The following is an 18,230-nucleotide window of genomic DNA, read 5'->3' on the forward strand; positions in this document are numbered from 1 at the left end:
TGGATCTCATATTTTTTTTAAACTTTTGTATTAAAAATGCTGATTTCTACACGGCAAACTTCAAGTGAGTACAGCTCACCCTGAAACTCTGTTCAGAGGTAAATAAAAGATTTACACTGCCTCTTTCAGGGGCAAACTTTTAATATTTTATGCAGAAAGAGCCTTAGCTTTCGTATTAACGCGAGTACTGAGTGACTTCTTTATTTGTGTGTGTTCACGTGTGGGCAGCTGAGGCGAAGTTCAGCTGAAGCACACAGGCAAGCAGTTTTTGCTGCCTTTGTGAGGACCCATATCGGTAATGTAGGCATATGCATCTCCCTTGTTTTAAACTTAATTATGCTGCCTTCAGCTTTGGCTTTATGCATAAGAATATCCGAAGAAGGCTCCAGCTCCCACCCTCAAAACTAACAGATTAAACTGAAGTATTTTGTCACCTCATTTTTATTTTTCCTATTCAGGCCATGGGATGACACCTCCCAAGACGACACTGACAAAATAATCCTATAGATGGGCCAGCACCAAACTTTAGATCCCACACACATCAGACAACACAATCAAGGCAACCTACTGAACCTCTGCCAAGGGGGACAGCCGTCATCACCAGGCAAGCCTCCACTGTTTCAGCTGCGTGCTGAGACCCCGCACAGGGCAAAAACACAACCACAACACATATCACATACAAAGCTTATGATATATTTGTATTTTGTGGCACATTTCCATATATTTGCTTTTTATTCTATTTTCTATTATAATTTCTTAATATGGTTATCTTGGTGTGTTCTATTTGACTCACACTTTTTGAACATCTGCTCTAAAGGAAATAATAAAGGATTATTCTCTGCAAAATTTTTTAAACTCAAAATCATTAAATAAAATCTATTGTAATTGTAGTCAGTCAGTCAGTCATTTTCTACCGCTTATTCCATAGTGGGTCGTGGGGAATGTAATGTAATTGTATGTTAATTTTATTAGATAATGGTTATATGTGTTTTTAATGTATTGGATTTTAATATAATTAATAAATATCAATCAATGTAATGAACCGAAATGTATTATTTCATTTATTATTGAATTAATTTTTAATCATTCAAATGTATGTATTTAAAAGATTAAACATTAATAATTTTGTCAATATTTGTTTGATTGCTGCACTTTTGGCCCCAGAAAAAAAAACAACAAAAAAAAAAAAAACATTTTTATATGGAATGAATGTAAAGTGCATAACAATATGTGTTTATTTATATGATGTATGTATTTTTGGTTGTATTGAAATGGTCACATATATTTAACTTCAATGATTTATTGATGTACAGAACTGTGGCATTTTTGGCCCTCCATACTTTCCTGGCCGGCAGAGGCCTGCAGGGGGCCTACAAAGCGCGTCTAATGAAGCGTTCGCCTCCAGAAGCTGTTAACAAACACGGCCAAAAAATGAATAAATCACAACATATTCTCACTTTTTTTCCACCATCCCTGCATGTACATGTAAGAGCATTATCTGAGGCACACGCTGCAGTGTGCATTTACTCGGTTCAAGAACAATACGTGGCGTTTGGCTAACGGACAAAGGGCTCCATGCTGAAATATTCAGACAATATAACCTCGATGTGATGCCATCTTGACAGGCCTATCGCCCTTTGCGTGTGCATATGCGTGTTTGCTTGTGTGTGCGTTTCAAGCTCGAAGGAGACAGAGAGAGAGAGAGAGAGAGAGAGAAGGGGCGGAGAGCTGGAGGAGGAGGAGGAATGCCAAGCTCCATCCAGAGCAGAGGGCAGAAGCATTTGCGCAGATAGTCTGCGCTGCAAGAACACATTCTCGGTTTCTCAGCCTTGGAAGTTTCTTGTCGTCTTGTGTTTATTTTTGCACATCTGCAGCTCCATTCACCTGCAAAGGAGCACGCGTTGACAGCAGCCAGCCTGTGACAGCCTACATCAGGGATATAAAATGGTGATCAAAGTGTACATAGCGACGTCCTCTGGATCAACCTCGGTAAGGGATACAACAATGGCATGACTTGTTTGCTGGGTTTTTTTTTAGCAGGATTTAGTCAGAGGATCCAGGGATTATTGGAGGGCTAGCTGAACTTTTAGGAAACTGATGTCCACTAGGCTGTCATCTTCCTGTTAAGGGGTGCTTTGACTCATCAGCAGAGATGTTGCCGTGCTCTCTTTAGAAGTTTGAACATACATTGAGACTCTTCTCCTGATTTTTGGTAACTTTGTCAAAGAGAAAGAAACAGAGGAAGTGTGAGGCAGGATGACAGAGCTCACTTCTCTTTATGATGTGGTTTTTAGCAGTCAGAGCTTCCGGATGCAACAATTAAGACTTTTTCTGCAGCTGAAACGCCTAATATGGCATGCAGAAAATCAATAGAAAATCAATAATGGTCCTTAAATTCTATGCTGTCACCTGATGCCAGTGCTACTTGGGTCTGGCTTGCTCTGGAAAGCAAAGCCTAAATTTTCTCCTTGGGGTTATGCAGAATTGAGAAGTGTTTGCTTCAGACTTGAAACTTTCTTTTAGAGTGGATTGGAATGACGGTGATGCAATTCTCCAGGGCCCCACTTTTAGACAAGCAGCTGAAGCCCAGGACCAGTGTTTAACACTTACTGAAGGCCTGGAAATACCACAATTTATAGCTGTTCACATTGTGTGCTTGTTTATCATTGAATTCTGATAAAAAATTGTTATTTATAACAAACAGCTATCAAAAACACTACTTTTTAAATGAAAAATACAAAATTTGCTTTTATGGTGCCTCGAAAAACACTAGAGACTGGGGTGAGAATGACCCTAAACATAAAGCCAGAGTAGAATGATTTAGATTAAAGCATGCTCACATGTTAGAATGACCCAGTCAAACTCCAAACCTAAATCCAACTGAGAACCTGTGGCAAAACCTGAAAATCAATGAAATTGGATGTTCACAGATGCCCTCCATCCAGTATGTCTGAGCTAGAGCTACTTTGAAAGGCCACAGATTTCACTGTCTAGATGTCAAGAGCTGGTAGAGACATACACCCAAACAGTTGTCAACTGTGACTGTTGCAAAATATATTTCAGCAAAATATTGACTCGGGAGGCCTGATACAAATGCACAGCACACTTTACAAATGCTAACTTATGAGACAATCTTTGAAAGTCTTGAATAATTTGCCTTTAACTTCACAAGTATGCTATATATTGCATTGTTCCATCATATAAAGTCCTGATGAGCCATCAAACATAGAGGCTCTTTTCATATGGACTGTCCTGGGAGACTATCACAAAATATGACACTTGTAATGGCTCAATGCATAAGGGGCATTATAGGATAGGAGCTTCCTGTAGAGTCAGGGTGGATAGAGTTTAGAGCCCAGATACCCTTCAGTGTGCAGGAGTACGTCTGGGCAGCAGCATTTCCTGTCATTGATCTGTCTACATTAAAGTCTGCTAGAATAAGTGGATGACCTTATGTACTGTGTGCACAAACACATACATCCTGCACTGTTTGAAGGGTCAAACTATAGTATCGTAAGCTTTGCTTCTATGCATACCCGGATCTGTTCTGCCAAGAAAATACTTTCTTTTTGATTTACTAAAAGTTTACTTTAAGAGTTTAGTATGATTGACATTGTGTTTTAAAATATCTCCTTCTTTTGCTACCTTCTGTGTTGCAGTGGTAATTATTGTACATAAATGACAGAAAAGCAACGAGCATAGAGATGAGTAGGAGCATTTCCAAAATAACATTCTTAGCTTTTGCTTTGCTCAGAGAAAAAAACAGTGTAGTTCTCCTTTGTGTTCAAAGTCTTTCAACAGGTTTGGTGCTCACTGATAGATTTTATGCTCCACAACATAGAAACAGTTTTTTTTAAAGAAGTTGTTTTCTTGTGTATAATTTTAAATGGATGGAATGATTCGATTGTTGTGTCTACTAACGATACTTGAAGGTCCTAATCCATGATTAAAACTGAAGATCAGTGGTGAAACTCAATCAGAGGTGAAACAAGAGAAGTCAATCTGCCCTCTGCTTAGGTACTTAGGACTGTCATATCCTGGATGAATAAGAATCTACACCAACATCAGATGTATGTTAAAATTAGAGATGCACCTTTCTGAGTGTTTTGGATCTCTAGTTTTTATAAACCTTTTTGATTGATTACAGCATTTCTTTAGATTTAAAAATCAACAGTGTTCAAAATATTTGTTTCTATCCTTCCTGCTGTGAGCGGTCTTTCATTATTTCAATTGGAAGCAGAGATGACATCAAACTGTGTGTGTAAGAGAGACCACTTTTAAAAAGGGTCCTACTATTTTAAAAGAAAGATAAAATGATTTGGAGTTGGTCTTGTGTATGGTCAATGGCATCTAATGTATGTGATTAGCACTATTCCCTGAATAAAGATCCTTAACTCTGAGATTTCCAAAAACCTGAAAATATTTCCGAATTGAGTATTTCATATGAAATACTGATGTTGGAAGCCAAAAAAATATAAAACAGAGCAACTTTGCTGTTCTCTGTTATGCTTTTTTGGTATTTTTTGGTACTGTAGTCAGCTCCGTGTCTGTTTACTCCTTCGAAATGTCTCCAAGGCAGGGATGAAAAAGCCTCCTTTGACAGACAACTAACATTCAAATCAACCAAGTGGTGAAATTGAATTTCATAAATAATTTCTAAACCCCTCACTGATACTGAAATATCTTCGTTAAGTATTCTTCTTTCAGTAACACCTTCCACACTTAAGAGTGTTGTGGTTATCGTGGCCTACGGTAGCACTACGGTATAATGAGCTTACCAATCGGAGAAACATCTGATATTACAGTTTCCGTTTGGCCAATCAATAGGTCTGGTGAGGTCACATGGAGAATCGTTCAGAACTGGTAACTAGCACATTTTATGGTGCACCTGCAGTTAAAATGTGGAAACAGTGAGTATTACAGAATGTAGCAGTAAAAACAAACAACACAGAAGTATGGTGAACTATGTCATCACAAATTTCCTCATCAAAGTCTAAGAATAAGTTTGGCTTTGGTTGTTGGGGTTGACTGGTATAGGTTGTATGATAGAATAAATGGTAGCTTTTTATTTCAAAGCAGCAAATATATGCATTGTATTGGATTGGTACCTTTATGAGACCTGGTGCAGTAAAAATTGAGTTTTATGTTCTTGAGCAAGCAAGCCAGCCCTAAAATCTTCTCACTATGTCAATGAGACTCCACACACAGTAGCTAAAGTCAACCTATCATTGTCACTCGTCTTAGCTGCCGAAGGGAGCAAGTCAACAAGCCAAATCAGTATGTAGGTGTAAAGTGGGGGAGCGGTGTACACAATGCTTCGTTTTAGCCAGTAGCCCTGTTTCCAGTACTTGGTAACGCAATGGTGCGGTTCATTTTATTGACTTGCAAGACTGATTATTAGGGTTATTTTGTTCTGGCCGAAGGAAAAAACAGAACCCTAAACTTAATAAGTGGATTTGCTATTTGTATCTACTTTCAAATATGACCCATGAAATTATTTCTGAGATGACATAGCTGAGCTGAGTGTTTCTTTCTTTCAAAAACTGGCAAAAAAGCTTGTCTCTAAAGTCTGAAGGGATGGTGAAAGTTTATCAGATTAGGTTTGTTATAGTTGAAAGGTCTTTGTTAGAGGTGCATTTGTCAAGTCTGAAAGACCCTTTTTCAGAATTAAGCTCACTATAGGTAACTTATCTTAAAAGAGAGATGGATGTAGGACACATTTCTTGGGTGTTTGATAGATTCTTACACTGCTGCCTCATCTGGATTCCCTGCCGCAACCTAAAGTTAAAAAAGCTGCGGGATGTAATACCAGGCTGTAGGAAAAATGAGGCATGGGGCTATTTAGTGGTGAGGAGAAATCCTAATCTGTGTTAGTCCACAACAATATAAAACTTCCAACCTAAGGACAGTTTCCTTTGTGAAATTTCCAGCCAGACTTTAAATAACTTTAGGAAATGCATTGCTGTGTCCCATTGGAAAGCTTCTGGGAAGTACTTTCAAAAGTACTTTCTACGTTTAGGCGACTGTGGCTCAGTAGGAAGAGTAGTCGTCTTGCAATCAGAAGGTTGTGGGTTCAATTCCAACTTCCTCATGCCATATGTCAATGTGCCCCTGGGCAAGGCACTTAACCTCAAATTGCCTACCGATCTGCGTATCGGTGTATGAATGTGTGAGTGCGATTGGGTGAATGTGGCTCTAGTGTAAAGCGCTTTGAGTGGTCTGTTTGAGTGGAAAAGCGCTATATAAGTTCAGTCCATATGTAAAAGCATTTGCCCAGGCCACAATGTCACTTTTCCTGGACATTATCCTGCAAACTCAATGTTGCAATGAGGCCAAATTTGAAAAGCAAACTAGTAGTTTTACCCAAATCTACAAATGCAAATGTTCTGCACACGTGCATCAGTACTACTACTGTAGTCAACCTGAAAGGGAAATTTTATTGAAGGAACAAAGCAAACATTAGCCACCACTAAGGAACCTTTCCTCCCTCATTTCCATTTATGCACATCAGTCATCCAGTTGCACTGCTTCCTCATTGCTACAATAAATAAGTAATATAACTTGTGAATATGTCTTTGTTTTATGTGTTTTACCTCAGCGTGTCATACACACTGCACGTAGTCCCATTTAGATTCCACATTAGCTTTGTTTTTGATGGTTGTTGTGGCAAGGTTTGTATTAGAAGTGATTGTTTTGGACTTTGGTGTTGTTTTACTATAAGGCAGCAGCAGGGAATCTAGCCCGGGTGTCTTGTTGTAAACAGTGTTGTAAATGCTGACTGAGCTGAGGACTGGGTGGAGGCAGCTACCAGCCGCCACATTCCAGTAAGTGTTTTTTTATGGTAGAAATCAGACTAAATCTAATCGTGACAAAAAGTTATCCCTTACAAACACAGAGGGCTGGAGTTAAATCTTATTTCTTTTAGCTCAGAGGGCAGGTTTAAAAGTTGGGCCTCAGACTGATTACAAAAGTCATTCAGTCTTGTCTTTGTGAAACACTATTTTACAACTATTTTTGATTGAATTGAACATAAACTGACCCCAGCTCTGGGCCAGCAGAACTGACTGAATCAGTCTGAGCCTCATTGATCTAAGCCTGCATTGTTGGATACAGTTCATCCAATCAATGCCTGCTATCATCTGAAGCTGACCTTTTTCTGGGATTGATCTGGATCTGATCTCACGCCTGCAAAGCTCTCGGGATGTTGTGGAATGCAAGCCATGGTGCATGATGCTGCACATTTCACTTCCTACACCTTTGGATGACTCTGATTCTGGTTGAAAAATAAAAATACTGATAGATTTTCAAAGGAGGCCTCTGGTGAAACCCATTATTCTATGTGCAGAAATAAACAAACAATTTTTTTGTCTGGACTGGGACTATCGAAGAGATCATAATAGATGTAAAATGAAGGAGACATTTGTCCAAAAATGTTCCCTATTGATACTTCTATTCTCATTTGAACCAGGGATATTTGCAGGATTTTGGGCTTGCCTGTCATGGACAGTCTTCTTGGTGTGAAAACATTTGCAGCGGATAAGGTACTCAGTTAAAATCAATCAAATGTATCTAGAATCAGTGTTTGTTCTTAGTACTTCCTAGCAAGAAGAAATCCCTTTACAATGTTTAGTGAGAAATGGCTGCGACACACTACAGCATTTTCCTTATATTAACCAAGTAGCTTTGGTGCAAAGTCCTATAAATTTACCCTGCAGTGCTGAAGAACAAACTGATTGGAAAAGAAATAAAGACAACCATTGTTGCGCAGAAACTAAACTGATTTCTCAGAATACTGCCCAGTCACTTGTGTTTTTGCTCTTAATGACAAATACGACGTTTTTTCTCTACCAAAAAATGTGACGGATGTGAAAGTGGTCTTTTCTGTTGGCATTACCATCACAGTATATTTTAGAAAGTATTCGCAATTGAAGGTTTGCCACCACTGGAACCTGTAAAAATGTAAAAATTTCTTACTTCTTGGTCATAGTGTTTCCCAGACATCACAAGAAGCCATTCCTCGACCAATGTTCACAGAGTTTGCATTTAGAGGTCGATTTTGTCACAGCGAGGAGATTAAGACTGTCCAAATTTGAAGGCTCCTCCAAATGCGGCTGATGAATGCATCTTTCTTTTCCCCAGATTTGAAGCATGGGACTGGCGTATCTGTCAGGGCCCACCCTATCCCATGAGTCATTGCGGGTCGAAGCGGATTTTTTAAACAGAACAATGGCAGAAGAGAGTGGTACAACTTTTATATATCACACTTTCTGTGACACAATATGAACTTTTACAATGTTTTTAGGTGAGAATGTAGCTGTGTAAACCTGAAATATCTCTCCAGCTGTCAGTGACCGGGCGGTCGAGGCTTACTATACCTGCAGAGACGCCAGAACTCAATAAACTAATATCAATGTTTTATTTGTTTCTGAGCAACTTACTGAGAACATAAAAAGATTGCTCTATAAATACATTTATTTAAGCTTTCAGAAATTCATATGTTAGTGTTTCAGTAGTTACTGTTTGAGTTTGACTAATAACTTAAATAAATTGTATTTGTCATAAATGTATTTCATTTACAGTGTTATACTTTTTTATATCTATGAACATAAACATGATTTTGGACATTTTTAATGGCTGATTAATGAACAATAATAAAGTGGAAAGATAACAACGCAAGATCATTTTAAACAAAACAAGATTATAGGATGATACAACTGCTGGAGTTCCTCAATGATTAAATAAAGTTTGGGCTCCATTTTACATTCACAGCTCTGTGCTTCACTCTATCATGGTTGCTAATCAACAGACGTTACGCTGGGGTAAGGGCGGGAACAGCTTGTGAAGACTAGACCGTCCAGTTTTACAGCCGCTCACTTCCAGTCTCCACGGCCTCTAAAAGGCCCAAGCTACGTAGGCAAGGTCCTTTGAAGGATGTAGCCCCTAAATATGGACACAGCTCATATGTCATTGTTTAAGACTCTTATTTTGATGTAAGAAAGGAAGTTGTTCTTGAGTTGCCCTGTTGTGTTGACAGAGTCGACTAGTGACCTCTTTTGGGCTGGTCGACAACACTCATTTGCAAATAGCACCGAAAAAGCCTCAGCCAATTTTAAATCATGTCCATACTCTGGACTGCATTTAATCATTTCTTGGTCAAAATAAAAAATACTTTGACTGGTTGAACCTGATGTGAATAATTGTACCATGAACATAGGTTGTTGAAAACAGAGTTTGGAATTTAAAAAACCTTTTCCTTTGTTAATATAAAAAATTAGAGGTTCTTACCTTGGATTTACAGAAGCATGTGCAGGAAAAGGAAAATCGTGCGATAAAGGCCAGTGATATATGCAGAAATATATACGGAAGTCAGACAAAAACAAATCATTCTGTGGAAGATGGACATAAAACAACAGTTAAAACTGCTTTGACGCAACACGTTTCAAAATAAAATCCATGTGCTTTGTTTATGTTGTGTGTATAATATGCATTACCATAAATGATAAATTTAGACTGCATAGATGTATAAATATACGTAGATGTTTATTAACATAGCAAGAAAGTCTAGTGTGTCTTTTTACTATTTACCATTTACTATAAAGGGTGCATAATCACGGCAGACTTTGTTCAGTGGCGTGGCAGAGCAGAGACAGACACTGTGTAAATTTGGGGTTAGTTTTCCCCAAAGTATTGCAAAACTGCCTTCTAACAAACCCAAGATTGCGTCTTGTTTTGGGTTTTGTGTTACGTTCCAACGAACTGCCATTAAGTGTGAGCGTGAAAATTTGTCAGTGTAATATGTCTGAGTGCGTGTCTAGGGTTTAGCCTCAACAACCGAACATGAATAAGTTTGATCGGATAAGTGAAGTTCTTGGTTGCTGAACACACTTTAACTGGTGACCAAATTCATCCAGATCCCAGAGTATGACATGTCGTATGAAATTTATTAAAAACAATCAATGCCATTCACGTTTATGGAGATGTTTATAGTTTGAGAAATTCTAATATATAAGCTTTCAAAAATTGTTGCAAAGTGATTGGCAGTTCATTTTGTGACCAGCCTAGCAACTAAAGTGGCTCACAAGGACTACTTGGTGCAATACTTGGTCGGTTATTATATTTCAAGGGCCTCACATTCAAATGCTGCGTACCAGTAAAATATTAGGCCAATTGGATTGACTGGCCAGATCACTGTCAACTCCTGGTTGAGATCCTGGTGACCAGGATGCTGAGGCTCACAGAGAGAGATGGGGACAACATAATGATGGGAAAGAAGGAGTGCCTGAAGGAAAATGTGGGTTATTCGCCATCTATATCATTGTTTAAATATACAACAGTAATATTGCAAGGTCCTAATGTCCTAATATTGTGTAATCCTACTAGCAATACAGTTGGTCCATCTTAAACATGATTTACTGCACACATCTACAAATAAGAAACAAAAATGGGATGAGTTTTTCTGTTCCATGTTTGCCCTGTGTTGATCCAGTAGGAGATTTGCATGCTGTTTTGCAGACAAGCCGAGACACTCCAAGACAAAGGTCGGGTCAGGCAGATCAGGCTTTAAGAACTTTGCAGGTGCACATACTGGAAGACACATTGTTGTGTAACAGTCTCTGTCTGTTCCAAAAAAGACTGCTGCACAGTAATTTTATACCATTATAGAGAATTAGAGAATATCTAAATTGCACAAGGAAAGATTAGAAAAAGCCGAGTTTGCAAAATTAAGGGACCCTATTAAATATTAAAATCAATTGCAATTAAACGACAGAAAGAAAGCTTAACTTATTAAACAAAAGGCATAAACAAATTTTTGTTCTGACTGAGAAAAAAGTGATAGATACCGTGATGGTAAAACAGTCCCATGACAGTCTAACTAAATATTTGGGATATTCGAAGGGATGAGAAAATATGTCGTTGAAAGCACCTCAAGAAAGTAGATTGAATGAACAATATCAACTAGATGTCCTAGGGAAAGCTTAGTTCAACTAAATCAGGCTTCAGAGATCTTGCAGGTCCTGCCAATTTACTTAATGGAGTCAGATAATGGTCTAACAGTCTCTATCTATTCCAAAAAAAGATGGCTGTAAAGTAACTTTGCACCATTCCAAAGAAATAGATAAGGTCTGAACACCACAAGTGAAGAGGAGAAAAGTATTTGTTTATGACCACAGCTAAAGACAGGGATAGCTTGTTTTCCTCCATGCCAAACTCACCAGAGGCCCAATTCAAGACTAAAGACACCAGAAAGCATTTCAAATGGGCAAAGCCGGGGATTCCCACTGTGCAATTAGAGCAAGGGGCAGATGGCATGTGGCCAGTTTGTCTCACAAATTAATTTTGCTTGGCAACGACACAATACATGGTTTCTGCGGCTGTAGCCAAAGTGAGCTAACATCAAGGAGAAAAGACGAGCCTCATGTTAAATGTCCTGTCTTATGAATTTAGGAACAAGTCGGAGGCAAATGTGAGTAAAATGAAGTGTGTGTGTGTTAATAGAGACAGGGTCTGTTAAAATGTGCGAGCACGTGGTGTTCCACTCGGCTGCTTTAACCCATACTCGTTCCCAGAGCAGGTGTGGTGCTGGTTTTGGGACTTTGCCTCTTTCTAGCCCAACTGCCATTCTCTGATTCAAACTGTGCTGCAGCTAATCTGCCAGCCTGATTTACATGCCTCAGTGTAGTTTCAACAGATGGTTGTTAAATAATCCACCTGTCTTCATCTGCTTGCCATAAAACTGGGAGGAGCTCACAAAACGGGGACATCAGAGCTGCCAGGGTGACAACAAGTTAATTCCAGATCATGGTTTAACAGTAAAGCTGGGTTTAGGTATGTGAATGTAGGGTGTGCAGCTGAGAGCGGATATGTGTGGGTTTCTCCTCGCAGAAGGCCTTATTTGGCTCATGTTTGACCAGTTACCTCCTCTCGAGTCCCAGAGGAGCACTTGTTTCCGTCTGGCCTTGTAGGGCCATCCTCCTTCTTACACACACCCACTGAGAGCCTATTGGACAACCCAAACTCACACTAAACCACACACACACAAACTCTCACGTACTGATGTATTTAGAAAAAAGAAGAGGAGTTAAACGCACTTTTGTTACTTCATCATCAGCCTCTGTGTCTATCTTTTTATGATTCTTTGTGCTAAAACCCAAAGACAAATCATAATAGCTTGCCTTAAAAGAGATGAGATCTGAAGGGACATCGCTCCCAAGACAGTTGCACTTCCTTTCGCCTGTAGAGTTGCATTTTTTCTCCTTTCAGGTTCCAGATAGAGAGGCCAGCTGTCTTATTTGAACAGCATAGAAAATGTAGCAGTCCACAAATGGGACAAGTGTTAATGTTGGATGGAATAGACTGACTGTTGGCAGAAATTCCTGTCAGAAAGCTTCACACCCACATGAAAAAGCCAGACAACTGCCTACACAGTCTGGAAATATGTAGAGCTTACCTGTCAGAAAGGACTGTTACTGAAGATTTATTAAAGAATATTTCAAAATGTGAAAAACATGCAGCCCCCAAAAACCGCTGGAACATTTTCACATTGTGTCACACTACAACCACACAAATCAGTGTAATTTATTTAGATTTATCTGATAGCTCAGCTGATTGTGAAGTGGAAGAGAAATGATACATGTCTTTTTAAAATAATCTACAAATAAAATTAGTGTGTGGCATACATATTCATTCATCCTTACTCTGATACCCCTAAATAAAATCAGGGGCAATAGAGTCCACCTTAACCTCAGTATAAACCAGCTGTTCTGTGAAAGCCTCAAAGGTTTTTCAGAGAACATTAATGAACAAAAAGCATTTTGAAGACCAAGGAACACAGCAGACAGGTCAGGGACGAAGTTGTTTACAAGGTTAAAGCAGGGTTAGAATAAAATATATGTGTATATATCCTTAGCTTTGAAAATCCCAGCACATTTCAATCCATAGCAAGAGTTTGGAAAAGGCGTTCTGGTCAGATAAAAGCAAAATGCTTTTTGCATGCAAAAAGCTATTTGTTGAAGAAAACTAACACTGAACCACTGCCTAAACACACCATCCCCATGTTAAAACAGAGTGGTGGTAGCATCGTGCTATGGCGATCTTTTACTTTAACATGGAGACAAAGAAGATGGTCAGAGCAGATGTAAAAAAGGATAGAGGAAAACCCAGAGCAGTCCAGAAAACCCTTTAGAAGCTGCAAATGACTTTAGATTGGGGTTGAGCGTTCATCCTTCCAGCAGGACAACAACCTTAATCAAATAGCCAGAGCTGAATGTTTAGCAGAATAATAGATAAAAGCAGAGGGAACCAACTCTAGTTCCCAAGAGCCATAGCCCTGCATGTTTTAGATGTTTCTCTGCTTCAACCCAGTTGAATAATCGCTGAATTACCTCCTCACGATGTCATCAAGTTGATTCAGTTGAGTTGAACCAGGACATCTTTAACATGCAGGAAACCGGCTCTTGACGACTGGTGTTTGGATCGAAGCATATGTATGCGTTAGAATGGCCTAATCAAAGCCCAGACCTAAATGCAGTAGAGAATCTTTGGCAAGGCTGATGATGTCCAGTCAGTCTGAATTAACTTGATCTATTTCAGATATGGACCAAAGGTGGACCATAGATACAGCCTCTAGCCTGACCAAATGATAGTAGAGACATACCCCAAAAGGTATTGCAGCAAGAACTGGTTCCAGGAAGTATTGACTCTGTAGTGCTAAATAGAAATGCATGAAACGCCTTTCAGATATATAAAAAAAAATATGTTCTGTATTGCCACTTTTTCTTCATCTGTGATATATCTCTGCAAAACCTCTTACAAAGCGTTATATTTTCATTCCTTTGTGAAAGTCTGACTGTCGGGAGTTCTATGCACCTCTCTAGCTTGGATTTTCTATGTCTACCCTTAAAATTTCAAGTTCTCACTTATCTAGTAACTTCACTCACTATCCTGCAAAAAAGTGGTAACTTATAGTAATAGAGCAACTTCTTTTGTCCTGTTTATCACAGCAGACACATTTCCGTATGTTTGCTGCAGACTTTTGACAGAATGGTGAACCCTCTGTTTCCTCATAATTTTGCAGTTAATAACTAACAGCTTCCTTTTTTTCCCACCTCCACCCCCACACAGATTAAAAAGCAACAGCAGGATGTGATGGGCTTCCTGGCAGCTAATAAAATCGAGTTTGAGGAGTGTGACATTGCGGCCAACGAGGCCAACAGGAAGTGGATGAGAGAGAATATACCAGAGGAGTCCAGACCTGCCACGGGGAACCCTCTCCCTCCACAGATTTTTAATGAAGACAAATACTGTGGGGTGAGACAGTCGCACTCAAACACTGGCTCAAAGTTATCCATACAGCTCATATTTTGTTGGCTTTATTAGTCATAGATTGAGAACATGCAGATTGTGTCTTTAGTTCGCACAACAGCTTCTGGTTTGTGAATGCTGGAACATTTAAAGACAAATGCATCTTAAACTACACTTGTCCTTTTATTTTTTATTGAAGTTATTAATCAATACGTCATTTTTGAGAATGACCTCTTCTGGCATTTACATTATTTTTGGGACTCCTAGTAATTATATTTAAAGAGCCCTAAAATAAAGCCTTCCTTTATGACCTGTTGTGCTTCGATGCATTCAAGTGCAACTCGTACACAGGAGTGTCTGTTTACAAGAGAAACTCCAAAGTGATTTAAACATTTTCTATTATAAAATGTCTCCACAGTCTTATCAGAAATTGCCTTAACAATATCAGCGATTATTATCTATTAGTGGTTTTACTGTGGTGAATTGATTTTATTGGTTGATAAATGGAACCAAATATGGTCAGCTCTGTAGTACTCTCCACCTTGAAGTACTTGAGCTTTTTGGAAAAAATTCAATTATTGATAAGAACAAACAATTAATAATAAAAGAATACATATGTGATGTCTGTGTACCGTTATACCCCTAACAGATGGCTCTCAAGAGTTTCAGCAATTTTTAGTAAAACGATTTCCATAGTGTTGTATAATTCCCCAGTCAGCATTACACAGCAAACAGAGACTGTAAAGTCAATATCTAGCTGGCTGAAAAGGGGAAAATGTATTTATTTACATGACAGGACATAATTTAAGTCATGTCAAAGAAGAATAAAAGTGAGTAAGGAGTGAACCTTCACACAGTAACCAGGGGCCAGTTCATTTTGCTAATTTTTCTTTTTGTATACAGGAAGTGTAGCAGCATGCCAAAATGCTTATCTTTAAAATATCCAGCCCAGTTTGTTCTGTCGGTGTCAGCCGACCAAAGAAGATACATACGTAATTGATGTTCTGTACAAAATTTTAATTCTGTGTTTTATTTTTACTTTATAGAGAGCAGATTATTGCTCTGCTCAAGTATGCTGTAATGCAAATGCCACACAAGAAGTAAGGACATGTCAGTTAACGCCCATTACAAGCATGCTAGGTGTTTGCATGAGTCCTGTGTCGCATGCTGCACAGATAAAGGAGGGCTGAAGGTGAAGTTGCACTTGCAGGTTGTATTAAATGTCCTAGACAAAAGAGTGCAGCAATTCCCAGTATGTTTGCAGCTGTAGGGCGTGTTTGAGTGTGTGGGAGGAAAAGGAGGAAAATAAAGGACTGAGACAGAGTGAGGAATTAGGAATATGAGTGTCTCTGTCCAACCAAACAGTACATGGTGGAGTATGTGAGCTTATTCATTGTAGCTGTGTTCTCTAACCCAGTCTCCTGCTATCAGATTGGCTGTCCAAACTTTCTCCTTGACAAATATACAACATTCATCAGACCCTAGTGGTGTGTCACTAACTTACAGTACCTTGCACAAATATTGGTAAATGTTGTATATTTTCGCATTATTGTCACAAAATTTCATGTATTTTACAGGGATTCTGTGTCGAATGAAAATGGTACATTGTTTTCAATCTTGGCAAACCAAAATCTGAAAATGTGCTGTGCATACGAATTCAGTGCCAAAGCTCAGATATCCCTAAATAACATCTAGCGCAACTAGAAAAACAGCCATGAGCTGCAGAGATCCATAGCCTGGGAGGGAGAATCAGTCGACAGCCCAACTATTACCCGTACACTCCACAAACCTGGCTTTGTGGAGAGCACAAACCTAGCTGTTGAGGAAAGGTTTTTCTTCAACAGGGATGGGGAAGATGATAACAGTTGTTCAGAATAAAGGGGCAGTCCTGGAAGAAAATGACTGGAGACTGGGTGGAGATTCCCCTTCAAGCAGGCCCGCGACCCTAAACATACAGCTAGAGCTACAATGGAATGGCTTAGTTTAAAACATAACCACGTGTAAGAATGGCCTAGTTAAAGTCCAGACTAAAGTAGAATAATAACACTCTCCATCCGATCTGAATGATTTGAAGTTATTTTACAAACAAGAATGTGAAAAAATGTTTCTAGATGTGCAAAGCTAGTGTAGACATACCGAGAAGGATTTGCAGGTTTTCATTTGTAGAAAAATGAGAAAACATTCTTATTTATTCTTCCACTTCCCGAATTATACACCACTATGTGTTAGTTTATCACTTAAACACTAAAATAATTATGAATGTTTTACTTGTAACTTGACAGAATGTGAAAAAAGTTCAAGATGGCACTGTGGATTGAGATTCACATAATCCTTCAAACTGTTGTTTAGTTGTAGATGCCTATTGTTTGACCAACTGGATTGTTGCCTCTTCTCCTTTTCAGAACTACGAGGCCTTCTTTGATGCCAGGGAAGACAACGCTGTGTATGCATTTCTGGGTCTGACTGCTCCCCCAGGTTCAAAGGTAAGCTCATGAAGACAAGAGCTGCAGTGCTGCAGGATAACCATACAGAACAAGTCTAAATCTAATCGTGTTGATTCCACACAGAAAATGTAATATATGGTTTATACACAATAAACCTGCACAATATACTGTATCTTCACGCCACAGCGGGTCTCCTCTCTTGCTCACTGGCACCTCCTCTCTGCCACAACAGGAACTGGAGGCGTACCGGTTACTATAGAAACAGAGCCATGGCAGATATTTAAACCAATATCCCCCATTTTAGTGTAACACACCCTTCCTCCTCTGTCTCGCTCTTTGTTTCTCACCAGGAAGCAGAGGCTCAAGCGAAGAAAGCACAGCAGTAGCATCCTCACTCCGTTTCTACCTTAAACCTCAGGCCTTCCCAAGACCCAGACCCGGATCCAGACTGACCCAGAACACACCCGGGAAAAAGAAAAACAAGACAGGAATAACTCATCACTCAGCTTATAAATGCACGGACCATTTATACTTACTTTACTCTGTATGTTTTCTTATATTTCCGCTGTGCCTTTCCAGCAGCAGTAAAAGGAGGTAAAAGTATGGAGCACTTTGGATATCTGCCACCTGCAGTTAAACTCAGCCAGCAAAACCTGATGAAATCCCAATCAACCATCAGCATGAATGTGCAACCCACATCAGGCACAAACGAGAGTCTTAAAGTAACATTAGTTAGATTCAGGGTGTCACTGATGTTATCACTAATTTACAGCACATAATAGTCATTTACCCAAAACGTTGAATTAGTCTCAGAGTCTTAAATCCTGGAAATACCTAGTCAAGTATTTAGCACTTGCCAGTCATCAAAACTTCAGCTGCGTTCTGGACAAATGATCTATTAGCCTCTATATTTACTTACTTGATATTGTCTTAAAGCTAATTTAATAGCAATCTTTTTTTTCTAAGAAGTCAATGTTTAAAAATGAGAATACCTGCCAAATGGCCAAATGAGGGATTGCTTTCATTATTATTATTATTTCCTGTGTTTATATTTTGAGAAATGCTGCAGTAGGAATCATGTTTCCCATTGTGTTCCCATTTCTGTTTGATGCACACCCAGAATTTAAATAAAACATAAAAATGACTTGGTCGATCAGCTCTCTCCTGACTTACTCTTGTATTTTCAGTGGTTAAAATGGGACATTCTGTTTGAATAAATCTCTTCTCTAGCAGTCTAAAATGTTAACCTGCATTGACAAAATTAAAAAAATAGATCTTTGGCTCCCTGCACAGTCACCCTTTAATTTCTGTAGCACAATACTGCATTGAAATTTAGATTTATCCAGACTTTCATTTAAGTACACTAACACTTTTCTATCCTACAATTCCAGACGTAAACATGTGGAGTTTGCTAAGACTTTTCTGGAACTGTGTGCTTTTGTCAGATGAGAATAATATGGAGCTTATGCCATAAGTTTGGCATGA

At 38.9% G+C, this 18,230-nt stretch overlaps 1 protein-coding gene across 1 annotated transcript; it reads left to right on the forward strand.

Moving 5' to 3' along the window:
* The first annotated feature begins 1,738 nt into the window (after positions 1 to 1,738).
* On the forward strand, positions 1,739 to 17,889 carry sh3bgrl (SH3 domain binding glutamate-rich protein like). Its single transcript, XM_047353755.1, has 4 exons — positions 1,739 to 1,989; positions 14,122 to 14,307; positions 16,704 to 16,784; positions 17,096 to 17,889. Exons 1-4 carry the CDS (start codon positions 1,945 to 1,947, stop codon positions 17,129 to 17,131), a joined length of 348 nt encoding a protein of 115 aa, XP_047209711.1. The 5' UTR covers positions 1,739 to 1,944; the 3' UTR covers positions 17,132 to 17,889.
* Positions 17,890 to 18,230: the final 341 nt, after the last annotated feature.

This window comes from Girardinichthys multiradiatus, chromosome 23 (assembly GCF_021462225.1).
Source record: "Girardinichthys multiradiatus isolate DD_20200921_A chromosome 23, DD_fGirMul_XY1, whole genome shotgun sequence".
Taxonomy (NCBI): Eukaryota; Metazoa; Chordata; class Actinopteri; order Cyprinodontiformes; family Goodeidae; genus Girardinichthys; species Girardinichthys multiradiatus.